The following is an 18249-nucleotide window of genomic DNA, read 5'->3' on the forward strand; positions in this document are numbered from 1 at the left end:
AAACAACTCAACAAAGCCTGTCTCTCCACATAAAATTCTAAAGCCCTGGAAGCATCTTTCAAAATCTCTTGTGGCTCCTCTCCATTACTTTTATATGCATCCTGTAGAGTGGTGACCAGAACATAGAGTACAGCATGGAAAAGGTTCTTCGGCCTATACTTGTCTATGCCAGCTAAGATGTGTATTCAAGCTACATGTGTAGTGCCCAAACTACTCCGTACATAGTTCTCTAGCATTGGTTTAATTGATTTAAATTGTTCTCATATTATCTGCTGACCCATAAAGTCAATGAATCAGCTACCATAGACAAGTTTCCTATTGCCCTTCTACCTTTCCCACTTGGTCCTAGACCTCTAGCTACGAACTCTAACATCCCTCTGTTCCTCTACATTTCACAATATTGCATGTTCATTTCCTTCCCAAAAACATTACCTTCCATGTCTTTGGATTCATTTCCAGGAAGCAGAACTTCCCGGTGGCCAAACATTTTAATTCTGCTTCCCATTCCTGTTCTGACACATTGCTCCATGGCTTCCTTGTGTGACATGATGAGGCCACTCTTAGGGTGGAGGAGCCAGACCTCATATTCTGTTTGAGTATATAATCTGATGGCATGAATATTGATCCTAAACAGGAGAAAATCTGCAGATGCTGGAAGTTCAAGCAACACACACAAAATGCTGGAGGAACTCAGCAGGCCAGGCAGCATCTATGGAAAAGAGTACAGTCAACATTTTGGGCCAAACCCCTTTGGCAGGACTGGAGAAGAAAAGATGTGGAGTAGATTTAAAAGATGGAGGGAGGGGAGGGAGAAACACAAGGTGATAGGTGAAACCGGGGGGGAGGGGTGAAGTAAAGAGCTGGGAAGTTGATTGGTGAAGAAGATACAGGGCTGGAGAAGGGGAAATATAATAAGAGAGGACAGAAGGCCATGGAAGAAAGAAAAGTGGGGAGGAGCACCAGAGGGAGATGATGGGCAGGCAAAGAGATAAGGTAAGAGAAGAAAAAGAGGATGGGGAATGATGAAGTGGGGTGGGGTATATTACTGGAAGTTCGAGTAATTGATGTTCACACCATCAGGTACGAGGCTACCCAGATGGAATATAAGGTGTTGTTCCTCCAACCTGCATGCGGCTTCATCACAACAATAGGGGAGACCATGGATAGACATATCGGAATGGGAATGGGAAGTGGGATTAAAATGGGTGGCCACTGGGAGATTCTGCTTCTTCTGGTGGACAGAGCATAGGTGCTCAGCAAAGTGGTGTCCCAATCTGAAGCCACACCAGGAGCACTGGACACAGTATATGACCCCAACACACTCACAGATGAAGCATCACCTCACCTGGAAGGGCTGTTTGGGGCCCTGAATGATTGCGAGAGAGGAGGTGTCGGGGCATGTGTAGCACTTGTTCCGCTTGCAAGGTTAAGTGCCTGGAAGAGGATCAGTGGGGAGGGACGAATGGACAAGGGAATCACATAGGGAGCGATCCCTGTGGAAAGCAGAAAGTGGGGTAGGGGAAGGAAAGATGTGTTTGGTGATGGGATCCGTTGAAGAATTAAAAAAATCCTTTAAAAATATTTCCTTCCCCTGCCCTCTTTGGTTAAATAAAATTAGGCTTATGTGAATATGGAGGACTACCAGTAGTTATAAATTTGAAAAAACATTCTACTAGTTAGATATCCTTCATATTCACAAAAACCTACAACACATCACAGTTACAACTGGCAACCTTTGTTTATCACTGTGCCTTAACTGTAATCATTCAAGCACTTGTTGATTTTGACACTGAAGCTGCAATAATAGGGTTACATTATGAATGACATTAATCATTGCCTAATTTTACCTAACCAAAGAGGTTTCCAAAGGTAACCTTTCTGACTGATGTTTGCACCATCCCTTAATTTCTTTGACTATAAAGAAGTTTGTTTGGATTTAAATAACAGTGCAAATGAACTCAGGAGATAATGAATCTTTCAGGGCTGCCACAGGAGAATATTTATAAATGGACGTTAAAAGGATCATTAACCAGCAATTAAATAAACATACAATTCATAAAACCTATGGAAAGAGCTCTACCAGGGAGACAAGTAACCAATTATTTGGACTCAAGAGGACACTATTTAACTGTCTTAAATTAACAGATTTTACTTTGAATGAGTTACATATAAATAATAGTTGATAACAATTAAAGATATTAGAAACGAGTTCTGATAAGCAATTGCATCAGATTATAACCTGTTATTTTGTCAAATGTTGTGCATCTCAAACATGTTCTTTTGAGTTTAAAGCTTGTAGTGTGCTAGGTCAGGAAGGAAAATATCTTTTAAAAAAATATGTCTGAGGATGTGGAAGTCATGACTAAGGCTAGTGATTATGTTCAAGTTGCCCTTATGAAAGTGATACCAGTACTATCAGACCTTGGCTTCTGGATTGTGGAGTTCCGTACATGTGCTAATTGTCATAATACCTGCAAGTTTAACATATTAATATCACTTAACTAAATATTCATCTGTTAAAAATAAACACATCAACTTTAAGATTTAAGTTTTAAAATTTTCAAATTTAGTTTGATATACAAATTCAATAGTGAAAGTAAGAAATATCTGAATGATTCCTCTAGGCTGTATTCCCAAATCTCCTTTGGTTTTGTTTGGTTTTTTACTCCTCCCTACAGGTGGTGTGTCAGCATTGACAACAGAGAAAACTCCTTCCCTTGAGAAGTTTTAATGATTTTTATGTCAATCAATTCAATCATTCACCACTGTCATTCATAATGGAATTTCCAATGTTCCCTCTGTATTTTTAAAATTTAAATTACTATTTTCAAAGAGATTTGTCATTTCAAATCATTTGAAGAGGTTATCAGTCAAATAATTGAACACTTTTTGACCACAATTTTACGCTTGCAATTAGTTTCTTGCAATATGTTGCTAAAATGAAATTATTGCAATTCAAGAACTACAAAGTTGAATAAAACTCTTAGATGTCCACCTTCTTTTATTCTCATTAGTGCCATTTCACAATTATCCTTTGCCTTCCATTCTCACTGTTTCAAGCTATCTTTTCCGTCATTTATCTTAACAATTCTCTGCTTGGTTTGATCATGTGACATAGCCTGTAATCACCCCTCTCACTTATGTTTAACCCTACTTTTACTGTACCAGTAATGTAATTTCTCTGAATATCTAAACAGAATTTCTAATCGTTAAAACAATTCTATAAATTGTAACAATTCTATCTTTTATATGATAAATGAAAAACAATTTCATATCATGCACTTCAGATTGTGCCCTATAAAACAGAAAATCTCCTTCTTATAGATACACAGAAATATGTTACAGTATTAAATCTACTTATCCACCTTTCTATTTCATTGATTGATTCTTAGCCTGATTGATTAGCATTTGGTGTAAACCAATCACAATATATGTGTACTATATGATGAAAATTAATATTAATTGATGCTGATGAATAATACTTTGTGCTATAAGAAGAATATTGCATGATCAAGTGCTGTAGTCTAATTTTACATTTGTTGTTTCTTCATTATTTGTCAATTAACTGTATTGTCTAATTGCTGGCTTTACATTCTTTAGCTAATAGAAGTGATATTTTCAGTAAAAGGCAAGCACATCAGTTTTCGTCCCAAGTTTATACATCAAAGTAAGTTATCTTTAAGTAACATTTTGTTTTAATTTATAATGGGGATTTATCATTAAATTTATAATTTACATGAGGATTTTTACTCCTCATGTATATGAAGGATGTAAGAAATAAAGTCAATTCAATAATGTGTCATTTCACATCTTAGCAAGAATAAAGAACGGTACAGCACTGGTCATGCCATTTGGCCCACATTGTTATGTCAATCCAAATGCCAATTTATACTAAATGTCCTTCTCTTGTGGGAGGGATCATCCTCCATTCTCTTCATATTGATGTGTTTATCTAAAATCTTCTTAAACTCCACCTTGACCTGGATAATCTGCTACTTAGGGCTATATAGAGTTGGTCATTGATGAAGTTGAATCCCTTTTGAATTCATCAGAGGTCTGAGTGCTATAAGGCACCTGCGACGTGTATATTGTTTATAGTACCACTCAATATGGAAAAGTGCAATCAAACCAAGCCCATGTGCTCCTGGCAAAAGGGAATTCTTCATCATCTCCTTGGATGGAGAGACTTAGTGTCATTGTCAATAAACGGAGGACATCAAACTGTGAGATGTTGCAGATATCTCTGACTAGCCTGAAAGGTGCCATGTGCATCCATGTTCACTGACACACTCAGCTTGGCAGCCAGTGTCGACATGGTCAATGCCCTGCTTTGAGTTGTGGTCACAATACTTGGGCAATTTCAGTGATCAGCTCCGCAGCGAAGCGTAGTGATTTTATATACAGTTCCTTACAGATGCTCAGCCAGAACTTGTTTTTTCCTTGCACACTTTTCATGAGGATGTGTTTCAACTGTTCACTCCTTAACCCATCCTGCACCAACCCCCTGTCTTCCAGCAGCTGGTCTTGCTCTCTATGAGGTCTGTTCATTCTTTACTCCAAGGGGAATGTCTACTAATGGAGTCACTCTTGGGGGCAACTGGTTTGTTCAGAAACCTTGAAGTCAGGAAATGGTCTTTCAACACCTGCCATTATATTCCCTGTAGACGTGTGTAACTTGAAACAATTACAAAGAGCACCAATACATGTAGAATGGTAGCAACAGCCACAAGTAATCAATTAGCAACTAACCTGTAAGTGGTTGATAATCCCCTTAAATAGCCCTGTTGGGGGTCCTTGTTGCTGTCAGACACATGTTCAGCTGTGCAACATTGAGAGAGCATAGGCTGGAAGCTAACACTTCAAAATGGCTGCGTGTGTGTGTGTGTGTGTGTCAACCCACAACTTGCATCGATTGTCATCACGATTCTTACTGCTTTGCATAATTCCAATCAAAACTCACTGTGAGAGCAAATGAATCCCCACGTCAATCTGTAGATTTGGCTATGTGTTCAGCAGTCCAGTTCTGAGGGACACTTATGACAACTGAGATACCTCACGTTGTCTGTGCCAGCTTCTTGTGCTGGATGACATGTTTTGAGAATGAGTGTGATAAGTAAGAAGGAGCACAACAAGTTTTCCTACATGTTGAAAGGCCCTTTGATTCCACAAAAGATTACAGAAAACCACAAACTGGAGCTTACTTATAGCTCTAAGTTGTGGATGCAAATGCCTTCCATCAGTTCGAAGAGCAATGCCTCTTTTCAAAGTAAATTTATTACAGAAGTGTGCATATGTCACCATATACTACGTTAAGATTTATTTCCTTGCAGGCATTCACAGTAAAACAAGGAAAGACAATAGAATTGATCAGAGCAAACAAAGACTGCCAACACTGCAAACAACCAAGTTTTTCTGACTATGCACTTGGGGATTTTAGGAGGAGTTCAAAGATTTCAGAGATTAAGCATTCCAGTCCTTCTGTCTCTCATTTCCACCATTCTTTCATTCTTGTAATTGCAGATACTTATTCATCCTTTCCGATTTATCCTTGCTTCTTCTTCTGTTGTTCATTAATGCTTTTCCTCTTAATCACTTTCACACTGTCCTTCACTTCTTCTGTCAATTAAACCCTCTTGCCCACCATGGACCTTCTTTTCTGGTCCCTCTACCCTTCCCCGTATCCTATTTCATTTAATTCAAAGTTATTCCCAAAATACATACACAGTATGTCATCATATACTATCCTGAGCTTCATTTTCTTGCAAGCATTCACAGTAGAACAAAGAAGTACAATAGAATCAATGAAAACTGTACACAAACAAGAAGTAACAAGCAAACAATATGCAAAAGAGGTCAAACTGTGCAAATTTAAAAAATAATAATAACTATATAAGTAATGCTGAGAATAAGTTATAGATGTGCTCAATTTCCTCGGTTCCAAAGAAAGGTGATCAAACCAAAACTCTTGTTTCTCCTTTTCTGACCAGATGAGTGATCCATTGGGCATTGGGGCTGTGGTTATTGCTACTGCATTGGGATCATTTCTTCACAGACTTCCTAATTGGTGTTGTCTAATAATTTAGAAGAAGAGATAATGTAATGTAAAGTTCGATTTATTAATCATTTATTTATCTATTTAGATCATATCCCCACATTATTCCTCCACCTTCCCTCCACGGCATGGCTGCCTACGGACAGGCGCAGTACCCTGCAGGGATTCAGCAAGCGACTGCTTATGCAACTTACCCACCACCAAGTCAACCCTATGGATTACCTTCCTATAGTGAGTACAGACAGCATACCATACACTTGTTATTTACTCAGTCAGACGTCAATAAAATGCAGCAAAGTAGATGAAAGCTTCAAATTGACCCCTAAAAATATTCAACTTTATAGAATAATCATGTGAAAGCTATCAGGAGCTAATATATCAAGACAAAGAGTTGACCAGTTGGGATCGAGATGAGGGAAAACACTTTTACACAGAAAACTTTGTCTCAGGAGATCATAGATCAAAAGCTGAGATTACTTCTTAAAAAGTTATATGCTCCAGTTAAGCTCCAGTAATAACTACTGACTGTCACAAATAGATAGGGTTGTAAAGAAAGCTTTTGGCACCTTACCCTTCATAAATCAAAGTGCTGAGTAGAGGAGTTGGGATGTTATGTTGAAGTTGTATTGGACATTGGTGAGGCCTATTTTGGAGTACTGTGTGCAATTCTGGTCACTTACTACAGGAAAGATATCAATAAAATTGAAAGAGTGCAGCTAAAATTTACAAGGATATTGCTGGGACTTGAGGACCTGAGTTATAGGGAAAAGTTGAATAGGTTAAGACTTCATTTCCCTAGAGCATAGGAGAATGCAGGGAGATTTGATAGAAGTATATAAAATTATGTGGTTGGGGCGTTGGACTAGCGATCTGAAGGCCGTGGGTTCGAGCCTCAGCCGAGGCTGCATGTGTGTCCTTGAGCAAGGCACTTAACCACACAGTGCTCCAGTCTACCCAGCAGAGAATGGGTACCGGCAAAAATGCTGGAGGTTAGCCTCGTGATAGACTGGCGGCCTTTCTGGTGGTGGGGGGGGAAGTCTCGTACTCTCAGTCATCTCACACCACAGAAACCGGCATAAGCACCATCCTGATGGGCCACAAGGCTCGTGACAAACTTTAATCTTTAATATAAAATTATGAAGGGTATAGGTAGGGTAAATGCAAGCAGGCTTTTTTCCACTGAGGTTGGGTGAGACTAGCACTAGAGTCAGGGGTTAAGGATGAAAGGTGAAATGTTTAAGGGTTACATGAGGGTTATCTTCACCCAGAGGGTGGTGAGAGTGTGGAGTGAGCTGCCAGCAGAAGTGGTGGATGTGGGTTCGACTGTGACATTTAAGAGAAACTTAGATTGGTACATGGATGGGAGGAGTATAGAGAGCTATGGTCTGGGTGCAGGTCAATGGGACTAGGCAGGGTAATAGATAAGCATAGACTAGGTGGGCCAAAGGGCCTGTTTCTGTGCTGTGGTGTTCTATGACTCTACTGATTATAATGTTTATTTTTGCAAATCTTGTGTTCCAAGCATACCAGCCTCAGAATATAAAATAAAACGGTTGTTAAAGATACACATATTGCCAGCAGGCTAGGCGTGGATGTCAAGTTTGGCACAGCATTATAGCCTGGCTGCAAACATTTCACTTTCCTCCAACCATTCCCTCTGAAAGGTTTGTCAAAACGATCTGTAGAATCAAGTAGTGAACTGGATGATGTACAGAATTGATGGGAATGTTGAGAGCATACTGTAGGCTATGGAGGAAACTGGGGGGGAATGGGTTGTTCTGTGAGCCAACATACACTTGATAGCCAAAATAGCCTCCTCTGATTTATAAGGAACTATGAAAATATTCCTGGGATGGACAGAGGTCATGTCAAGACACTGAAATTGAGAGCTCTGGCAAGCAACATAATTAATGAAGTAGGATGTTTGTGTTGAAATAGAGGATATTAATATTTTAACACCTCAGTCTCTCAAAACTAGATGGCCTACTCAAGTCGAATTAATGTCCAACATTAAACAGAAGTATTAATTAGCTTTCAATTAAACTCTTGAAAGAGTTACTTAAGAGAATGTTTCAAGGTGTATTGTGAGCGGATGAATGACACCATGTCTGTGGTTTGACTTGCATCTTCCTGAATTAATAGTCTGCTTTTCAATCAGGCATCAAGACAGAAGATGGTCTGAGCCAGGCACATTCACCAGGACAGTCGGGATTTCTTGGCTATGGCTCTAGTTTCAGTACCCCTTCACCGGGGCAAGCACCTTATAGCTACCAGATGCACGGTTAGTATTTGCTATGATGAAGCATGTTTCCCACCCCCAACCCCAACATTAAAGGGTGCAGAGTTGTGTAGCATTTAGTACAACACTTTACAACAACCAGCTGTAAGTTTATTTATCACGTGTACATTGAAGCATACAGTGAATTATATCAACTGCGTTAACAACCAACAGACCCAAGGGTGTCCTGGGGTGGCCTACAAGTGTCCATAGGTAAAGAGGCAGGCATGAGCAAAAGAGGCATCAAATTGCAAACTTGTAAGTCAGCTGTTTTTGAATGGATGAAGTTTGCAAAAACCTCAACTACAGAAGGTGGAAATAAATAACAAAGGAAGTAATAAAAAAAGAAAACGCACAGGCACAAAAATTATGTCGACAGACACAAGAGGGACTGGCAATCTAGAGCAATATGCACAACATGCTCCCCTAGCACATTGTGTTATAGCACAAAATCATGAGGATTGGAAGAGGAGACAGAGAACTATTTAGCAATTTCTAAATTAGGGCAAATATTTGGATTTGATTCCTTAGATGATGGAAGGTAATAAAGGTTGTTGAGGACAGGATGGATATGCGGTAGCTTGCAGGAATCTGAGATATTAATAAATTGAAACCTATGTAAGGCAAAGTTCAAGAGCAAGTGAGAAGTCGGTAGCTGAATAACTCAGGAGCAGTGTAGGGGCAAAGAGTGACGTTGGACGTAGGTGGCCTCAATGATGTATGAGACAGAGGATTTAAAGCCTGGCTGTATAAAGAACATTGTGTGGGAACCTCCTGAAATGGTCTGCATTTGATTACAGCCTGTTCTGCAAAACATATGCAGCAATTTCTGTGGAGCAAAGGCTACATTTCTAATTCAGCGCAATACAAGAAGCTAAGTACAACGCAATGGACCATTGCACCACTTCTTATTTTCTCACAGTTACATTTTGTCACCCAAGGTGCTTCTCGCCCACTCCAGCCTTCTCCTCTTTTCCTCAATCCTGCCTTCTCCCTCTCAATGGCTTGAATTTCCTGTTCTATCAGAATGACTTTGGTGGAACCTCACAGTTGTAAACAGGGGAAACTCTTAAGGAAATTTTAATCAATGCTATGCTTCTAAAGTTCAAAGTACATTTATTATCAAAGCATGTATAATTTATACAACCTTGAGATTCATCTGCTTACAAGCAGCCACAAAACAAGAAACCCAAAAGAACCAATTTTTTTTAAAAAAGGATCAACACCCAATGTGCAGATAGAAGGTAAAAAAACAAATCATGCAAACAATAAAGTAAGCAACAGTATTCGGAATGAAAATGAGTCCATAAACCCGAAGCCTGGAGCAGGTCTATAGCCTCAATCTCAGTTCATCACACAGCGGGGCAAAACGATGTGAAGCTCGCAGACTCTTAATTTCTACTCTCCACCAACACATCCACCCCCTGCCCACTGAACAGTCAAAAGCACAGGAAATATCTCACTCCATAAAGGATCCATTTTCATTTTCATAAACAGCTCTCATGAAATTGTGATAGATTTAGCACCCTTTATTAACTGATAACATCAATGGTGTACAGCTCTCCCAGCTGTTTACACACAGCAAAAAAAAGGTACAGTACTTAGTTTAACACAGCAGGAGATGCAGATTTACTTTGCTAATGCATTTTCAAACATTTCATGGATTAAGCTTCTTAAATGTAACAGTCACAAAAATGAAGGATGATAAATGTCCTTCTAAGACATTTGGGGTTGTTCCATGCAGTTAACACATGTTATAGCAGCACATGCACATTGCAATCCCCTTCAAAACTGAATGCTATTGCCTTCCATAATACTGCAACTGTTAAACTTTATGGTATATTTCACACCATTAAACAAAGTTGAGATTTCTACTCTAATTTTATATCCCGCTGTCAAGAACTTAATTTGAAAACTGAATCTATGTGATTTTGGATCCATTTGCTGGCTTCAATGAGAAAAAATATCATATTGAACTTAAACAGTTAAATGGGAAAGCAGCACATGCAAAATGCTGGAGGAACTCAGCAGGTCAGACAGCATCTATGGAAATGAATACACAGTCGATGTTTAGAGATGAAACCCTTTTTCGGGACTGAAAAGGAAGGGGGAAGACACCAGAATATAAACGAGGGGAGGGGAAGGAGACTAGCTAGAAGGTGATAGGTGAAGCCACGTGGATTGGAAAGTTAAAGGACTGGAGAAGAAGGAATTTGATAGGAAAGAGAATAGATCATAGGAGAAAGGGCACCAGGGGAAGTGATAGGCAGTTGAGAGGAGAGAAGAGGTTAAACCATAAATTCTTCAGCCATTTAAGAATATGTTGAGTGATTAAATCAAAGTGAAGATAGAAAATACTCAACAGTAACTAGAAATATATCGATGCGATCTTTAATGTGAATCACTGCCTAGGCTAGATATTTAATAACTAGAAATATATCGATGCGATCTTTAATGTGAATCACTGCCTAGGCTAGATATGCAATTGAAACTTAAACTTTAATTCTGATGATGTATGGAAGCTTTCAAGAAATGGGTGACTATATTAAAGAAAGCCCCAACTCTCCAATAGTTCAATAGTTTCATTTAATATCAGAGAATGTATACAACATACATCCTGAAATTCTTGTTCTCCGCAGACATCCACAAAAACAGAAATGCCCAAAAGAATGAGTGAAAACGTTAGAATCCCCAAGCCCCACCAACTCCCCCCTCCCTCACACAAGCAGCAGCAAAGCAACAACCATCCAGGGGTCGGTGATTGTTATTTGGCTGTGTTTTGCTGTAGGAGAGGGGAGAATTTTGGGGTCTGCGAGTTTCATTTCTTTTCCGTGTGTGGGGCGGGGGGGGGTGGAGTTGATATATATATTTTTCATTAACACCCATGGTCCTTCTGTATCTAATATCTATCTGGAGTAGACAAATATCAGAATTGTATCATACATGCATACTTTGACAATAAAATTAATCTTTGAACCTTTAGCCCTCCCCACCCACTTACTTCAGCAAAAAAAAGCATCAGCACCTTTCACCCACTAAGCAATCGATAGCAAAACGCCCAGAAGAGACCATGATCTGCAGTACAACAGAAACTAATCGTTCACCTGACAATTCGACATACCAAGAACTTAACTTCGGTAACTAGAAATAGTTGACTGAGAGATAATTTGGTTCCATTGAAATCAGTGGAAACTGAATATTAGGAGAGGATTTTAGGAGTTGAAAGTCAAACTTATACCCATATTGCTCCAGTGGGGCAGCTACCCACGCTTTAAATTATCTTTCTGACTCAAGACAGGTGCCATTTTATTGGATGAGTGCCAATTCTCTCATCAGTAAATAGAAAACATGGAAAGTTATCTCCACTGTCTCCTATACTTATCCCAGACTCAGAATCAGGGTTAATATCACTGAGCAACACACACAAAATGCTGGAGGAACTCAGCAGGCCAGGCAGCACCTACGGAAAAGAGTACAGTCGACATTCCGGGTCAACACCCTTCAGCAGGACTGGAGGAAAAAAGCCCTCCTCATCTGGACTCCTCATTTCTTTCCCTCCAGTCTTGCTGAAAGGTTTCGGCCTGAAACGTCGACTGTACTCTTTTCCATAGATGCTGCTTGGCCTGCTGAGTTCCTCCAGCATTTTGTGTGTGTTGCTTGGATTTCCAGCATCTGCAGATACTTTCTTGTTTGTGATTTAATATTACTGACATATGTTATGAAATTTGTTATTTTTGCAACAGCAATACAATACATAAATAATATTATAAATTAAAATTATATAAAATGAGCAAAAGTAGTAAGGAAGTGTTCATGAGTTGGTTCATTGTCGGGTCAGAAATCTGGCGGAAGGGAAGAAGGTGTTCCTACAATATTGAGTGTGTGTCTTCAAGCTCCTGTACCTCCTCTCTGATAGCAGTCATAAGAACAAAATTATTATGCTTGCTAATATATTGGTCTTTTGAGTGTTTTCTGTGTGCACATTGGCTCCTGCTTTGCATATGGAACAGTATTGACACTTCAAATCTAATTTATTACCTATGAAATCCCTTGGATGCTTCAAAGGATATGGAAGGGGCTGGGAGAAGGAATTGGAAACTGAAGGGCAAAATTTAACCCAGCCAAGGCTCATACCGCTGAACTTCCAACAAGGATCATTAACTGATCGGCAATAGCAACTCTAATGTATTATCCTTTCCTTGCCTCTTCCCACTGAGCATCATCACCAATAATAGTGGGACAGAAAATATTGGAAACATTCAGCATGTCAGTGGGCAACTATAAAAGGAGAAATAAAAATAATGTCACCCACAGTCAGGTTTCTGTTGGGGGCATTTTTTCTTAGCACAGATAGAGCTCAGAATCAAAGTAGTTCTTATCTATGTGGCTAAGCAAATTAATCAGCCAAGGTATTAGCAGCAACATCTTACATTTAACAATTTTCAAAATTCAAAGTAAATTTATTATCAAAATACAAATATGTCACCATATGCAGTCCTGAGATTCATTTTCTTGTGGGCATACACAGTAAATACAAGAAATACAATAGAATCACGTAAGACCGCACCCAACAGGGCAAATGACCAGTGTGCAAAAGAGAACAAGCTGTGCAAATACAAAAAGAAAGAAAAATAATAATAATAAATAATTATTTATTGAAATGTGATTCAAGAGCTTGATGGCTGAGGGGTAATAACTGTTCCTGGAACTGGTGGTGTGGGTCCTGAGGCTGCTGTATCTTTTTTTCTGATAGCAGCAGCGAGAAGAGAGCATGGCCTGGATGGTGGTGGTCCTTGATGATGACTGCTTTCATTGAAAGGCACTCCATGTAGAGGTGCTTGCTGGTGGGGAGGGTTTTACCCATGATGGACTGGACTGCAGCCACCATTTTTGTTGGTTTTTCCATTCAAAGGCATTAGTGTTTCCACACCAGGCCAGGATGCAACCAGTCAATATCCCTTCCAACACTTTTCTAGAGAAGTTGGTCAAAGTTTTAGATAATACACTGATTAAAAGGTTTTGGATAGGTATCAGTTTCAATCATTGAAGCATCACCTGTGGCAGAAACAAATCTCATTTTATTTTTTTAATGATGCTGACTGTTCATCTTATCTCTTGAACCTGTCGGGACACACTTTCAATTCGGAGTAAACCGAAAAATGCAGCCACATCCCAAAGTAAACAAGGGAAAACAAGTCCACATTGAAAATAAGACTATACTGGTTGAAGATCAAAGCTCCTTCTAAGGGCTATGTCAATCAACTTATAAAATCAGCTAATTTTTTTGTTTCAGTTTAGGTTGGAATTTACACTCACATGAACACTGAACTATAATGCTGAACATGCCTGCACTTGGCAGAGTTAAATTAAACCCCATTGTTCAAAGCTGCCATAACACCAGGTGTGCAGTGTCACAGTTAACAACTCTGAGCTTTTCAATAACAGCTTCCGGTTGTAAGTGGTGAAGTGACTACTCTCTCCGTTGTACTTGTGTGGCATTGAACTAATTCCGGTTTCGATAATATTACATTATACAATACCAGTTGAACATGATGTCCTCTTTGAAGTGGCCAACCTGACACATAAATGGGCCGATTGGCCAACCATGACCATACCAACCTTTTCCACTTTGGCAGTAATCCCATTTGCCTGCATTAGCACTGCATCTTTGTATACCTTCCATATTTAAATATGTGCCTAAATGACTCTTAAACATCGTATTTCCACCATCGTGTCTGGCAGTCCTATGATACAAGTGACATTTGATACATTGGTCCTATGATACACTGGCAGACTGTTTAATATCATTGCTGATTTTTATTTCCATAGAATTCATTGAAAATAAAAGCTAGGAAAATGTAAATCATTGTTGTTTCACCATTTCTTGTTTTACACTGTCTCACAAAGTCAAGATTAACTTCTAGGACCCATAAAAAGGCATATGATCTGTTGGTCTTCATTAGATGGGGGGATTGAGGTCAAAAGTCAAGAAGTAATGTTGCAGTTCTATAAAATTCTGGTTAGACTACACTTGGAGTGTTGTGCTCAGTTTTGGTTGGAAGTGAGAGGGGGCAGAGGAGATTCACCAAGATGCTGCAAGGATTAAAGATCGTGTTTTATGCAGAAAGGCTGAGCAAGATAGGGCTTTTCTCTGTGGAGTGAAAGAGGATGAATGCTGATTTGATAGAGGTGTAAAAGGTGATAAGAGGCATAGATACAGTAGACAGCCAGCACTTTTTTCCCCAGGGTGGCAATGGCTAATACAAGAGGGCATAATTTTAAGGTGATTGAAGAAAAGTATAGGGGTATGTCTGTGGTAGGCTTTTTACACAAAGAATGGTAAGTATGTGGAACATAATGCCGTGGGTGGTGATAGAGGTAGATACATTAGGGACTTTTAAGAGACTGTTTGGTCGGCACATGAATGAAAGAAAAATGGAGGCTATATGGGAGGGATGAGTTAGATTGATCTTGGAGTAGATTAAAAGGCTGGCACAACATTGTGGGCCAAAGAGCCTGTACTGTGCTGTAATATTCTATGGTCTACATTCTAAATCATGAAACCACACAGAACACTTCTTACACATGAGTCAGTTTCTGCTCAGAATGTACAATGGATCGGAATTGGAATTTTAAACGTAAAGTTAAGACAGAATAGGTTTGAAACTTCGTCTCGTTGCCACCAGGGAGATAGCTCAGGATCTGTATGTCATTCCTTACATCAATAATGGCTGCACACCCTAATTGAACATTTTTGAAAGAATTAGGCTTTAGGCATGGGAAAGGATGCATTACACAGGTCATCACTGTGACTCTAAATCCAGTTACCTCCATGCTGCATTATTTCCAAGACGTGGGTAGTACGACACACCCAAAGGTTCAAATATCATATTCACTGCACTTTTGGTTCTGTAGAAGATTCAATATTCTTTAAAACCATACTCCAGCTTTTCATCCTGCCTTTTTTTTCTCCATTGCCATTAGAAAACCAACCATCACTACTTTATCATTTCACAGTCACTCATGTGCCTAGCATCACTTTATGGATATACAGTCAGTCTATGTATATAAGTAAGCTTTCTTATGTATTTATAATTATATGTGTTTTTTTATTATTATTGCGTTCTTTATCTTATTGTTTTTTCGTGCTGCATCAGATCCAGACTAACAATTATTTTGTCCTCCTTTACACTTGTGTATTGGAAATAACGTTAAACAATTTTGAATCTTAAAATTGAACTGGCAACATTAAAACAGTTTTATCCTTTTCAATACACAGACACGTAGTGGAGATTTCTCATTATAAATGCAATAGTTTATGGAAATAATCATTTTTCACCTTCACGCACAAAATGTTGGAGGAACTCAGCAGACCAGGCAGCACCTATGGAAAAGAATAAACAGTCAACATTTCGAGCCAAAACCCTTCATCAGGTCTGAGAAAGAAGAGAGAAGATGCCAGAATAAAAAGGTGGGGGGAGGGGAAAGGGGCTAGCTAGGAGGTGATTGATGAAGCCAGGCAACTGGGAAAGGTCAAGGGCTGGAGAAGAAAGAACCTGATAGGAGATCTTCCCCTTTCCTTCTCAGTCCTGAAGAAGGGCCTCAGTCCAAAATGTCGACTGTTTACTCTTTTACATAGATGTTGCCTGACCTGCTGAGTTCCTCCAGCATTTTGTATGTGTTGCTCTGGATTTTCAGAATCTGCAGACTTTCTTATGTTTGTGATTTGTCAAGTTGACCGGATTTCTCTTGACGTATGTTGGTCTTTGCTCACTGATCACTAAAACAAGTAATGAACTGAAAATAAATAATTATTCTATTTTTTTCTCCTGAGGTAAGTTAAACAGAATCAGTAAAACTGAAATTTACTTTGTCTTGGATATTAGAGACTCTATCATCTTTGGAAGGACAGTTTGATTGCCTGTTTTTGTTCCTTTGCATTCTGCTTGAACAACTGAGTCAAAGCTAATGTTTGACCATTATGGTTATTCTTCATGAATAATCTCACTTCTTCCGCCTCAATTTCATCTCTCATAATCTCTCATCTCTCATAATGACAGCACCTCTCTGATTTGTAGGCAATTAAGTTATAGCTGAAATCTAAACTCTTGTCCCCTGATTAAGAGCCAGCCCTTTACCTCTAGAGATATTGGACATTAATGCATCTCCAGATTCAGTGTTCCAGCACGCCTTTATTATTCGTGGCCAGCAATGAATTTCTGTCCTGTTATACCTTGTAAAGAGACATAAAAGCATATTAACCCTTCATGAAAATCTAAGTACAGGTCCATCCTAAGGAGGAGAAGACTAGTCTTTCTCATGGGATCTATCAATTTCTCTCAGCAGGCTTGTCTCAAATCCTGTCTTTTATGGAGACTTTGGGAACTCTACAAGCTTGAACTTTGATCTTAACAAAAAGGAGATTGCTCTTTTTTTCCAAGAAGAAAAGTTCACATAAGTACACAACCTTCTCCCCATGCATCCAATCTCCAAATACTTCAGAAGTCCCTTTATAACTTATTGCAACAGCTAAACTTCTGCCATATATAATTTAAAAGCAAAGCCACCATAAACTCCTGTGTCCTCTTGGCCTCTCACTCTACACATGGTTCTCATTTGGCACAGTCTCTGAGACTGCCATGGTGGTGAACACAGCACGAGAGCAGCTGCTTCCTTCAGCAGAGGTCAAACCCCTCACTTTAAACAGCAGGGTAAAAAATCACTGCAGAAAATCACCCCATCAGGTTCCAAAGTGTTCAAACAAACATGGGTCGACTGTAAATATAGCAGAAATAATCACCTTTACTGTTTCAATATAAGCGTGAAAATGTGCCTGTTCCTATGAAGCTATAGGCTACAGTGTTAAAATACAAATGTGGGAAATGAAAACCAGGTTATCCAAATTGGGCAATAAACCACAACAAGTACAATTTGGCTTTCTATCATTGCACTTTTTAAAAAGTTGCTTCAGAGATGATAAAGAGCATATCTTCTAAATTAAATTGTAAACCACAATTATGAAATATATTCTTGAACTACATTGGTTGAATGTCTTACTGTAATAAAAACAATATTCTGTATGTGTGCATAAAGATCTTCCAATTATACCATGCAAGTATTGATCATAGATGTTTATACTATACTGTTGCCAAGTATTTTAACTGAGAAGTTAGCCTGTTTATTTGAAACAGTTTGAATTCTATGTTGGTAACAGAGGTAAAGACTGATGTTCGAATCTCTTGTGTTAAGGAATGATGGGGTTTATTTGTTAACATCCACATCCTTACTGCCTGTTATGCTGCTGGTGTTAGAGCAGCAACGAAGGTCCTCCATCTCTGGCAGTGTTCAGGTCTTCTTTCATCGTGTCAATAGCTTCCTCTCAGTTTTCGCTACTGGCAGTCATGCAAGTCCCAGGCGGAAACTCAGGAATATCGTCATACTCAGAAGTAGAAGGACTCTTCATTGCTGTTTCTGTAACAATTTTGTTTTACCAGTCAGGGTTGCCAGCCCTGAGCTGAAACCTCGAATGTGAAGGACTGGTGTAGCACTCTTAGTCTGATCTCTACCTTTTAACCTGTTTGGCATGGGTGACCATACAAAGAGCCAAAGCATAAAGCCCTGACTCCAGCCAAGATAGCTCCCTGGGTCGTTGAGGCACGCAAGCCTCCAAACTGTACAACTAGGTTGTGGTTTTCTTGGAGGTAACATCCACATAGCGTAAATTTATAGTGCAAATTTCAGTGAAAATACAAACAGAACATATATTATCTATTTTTATTCCTCTTTGGAGCATCATTCACTGACCAATAGAATTAACTGTCTCTCCTAGTCAGATATCTGGACAGTAAATCTAATGGAGTTGTAGTTGGAGTAAAATGCGAGAAATACACTTTCATATATAAAAGGTTTGAGAATAGAA

General features: G+C 39.1%; 1 protein-coding gene across 4 annotated transcripts in view; it reads left to right on the forward strand.

The window, feature by feature from the left end:
• LOC140187362 (protein phosphatase EYA1-like) overlaps positions 1 to 18249 on the forward strand; it is a 282288-nt gene that overhangs the window by 138329 nt on the left and 125710 nt on the right. For all 4 annotated transcript variants that reach the window (XM_072242619.1, XM_072242648.1, XM_072242639.1 and 1 more), the window contains exons 4-6: positions 3601 to 3667; positions 6141 to 6283; positions 8211 to 8333. In XM_072242619.1, the coding sequence (XP_072098720.1) occupies positions 3601 to 3667; positions 6141 to 6283; positions 8211 to 8333 (333 nt within the window). The remainder of the gene's footprint in view (positions 1 to 3600; positions 3668 to 6140; positions 6284 to 8210; positions 8334 to 18249) is intronic.

The sequence above is a fragment of the Mobula birostris genome, chromosome 2, assembly GCF_030028105.1.
Source record: "Mobula birostris isolate sMobBir1 chromosome 2, sMobBir1.hap1, whole genome shotgun sequence".
NCBI classification, from domain to species: Eukaryota; Metazoa; Chordata; class Chondrichthyes; order Myliobatiformes; family Myliobatidae; genus Mobula; species Mobula birostris.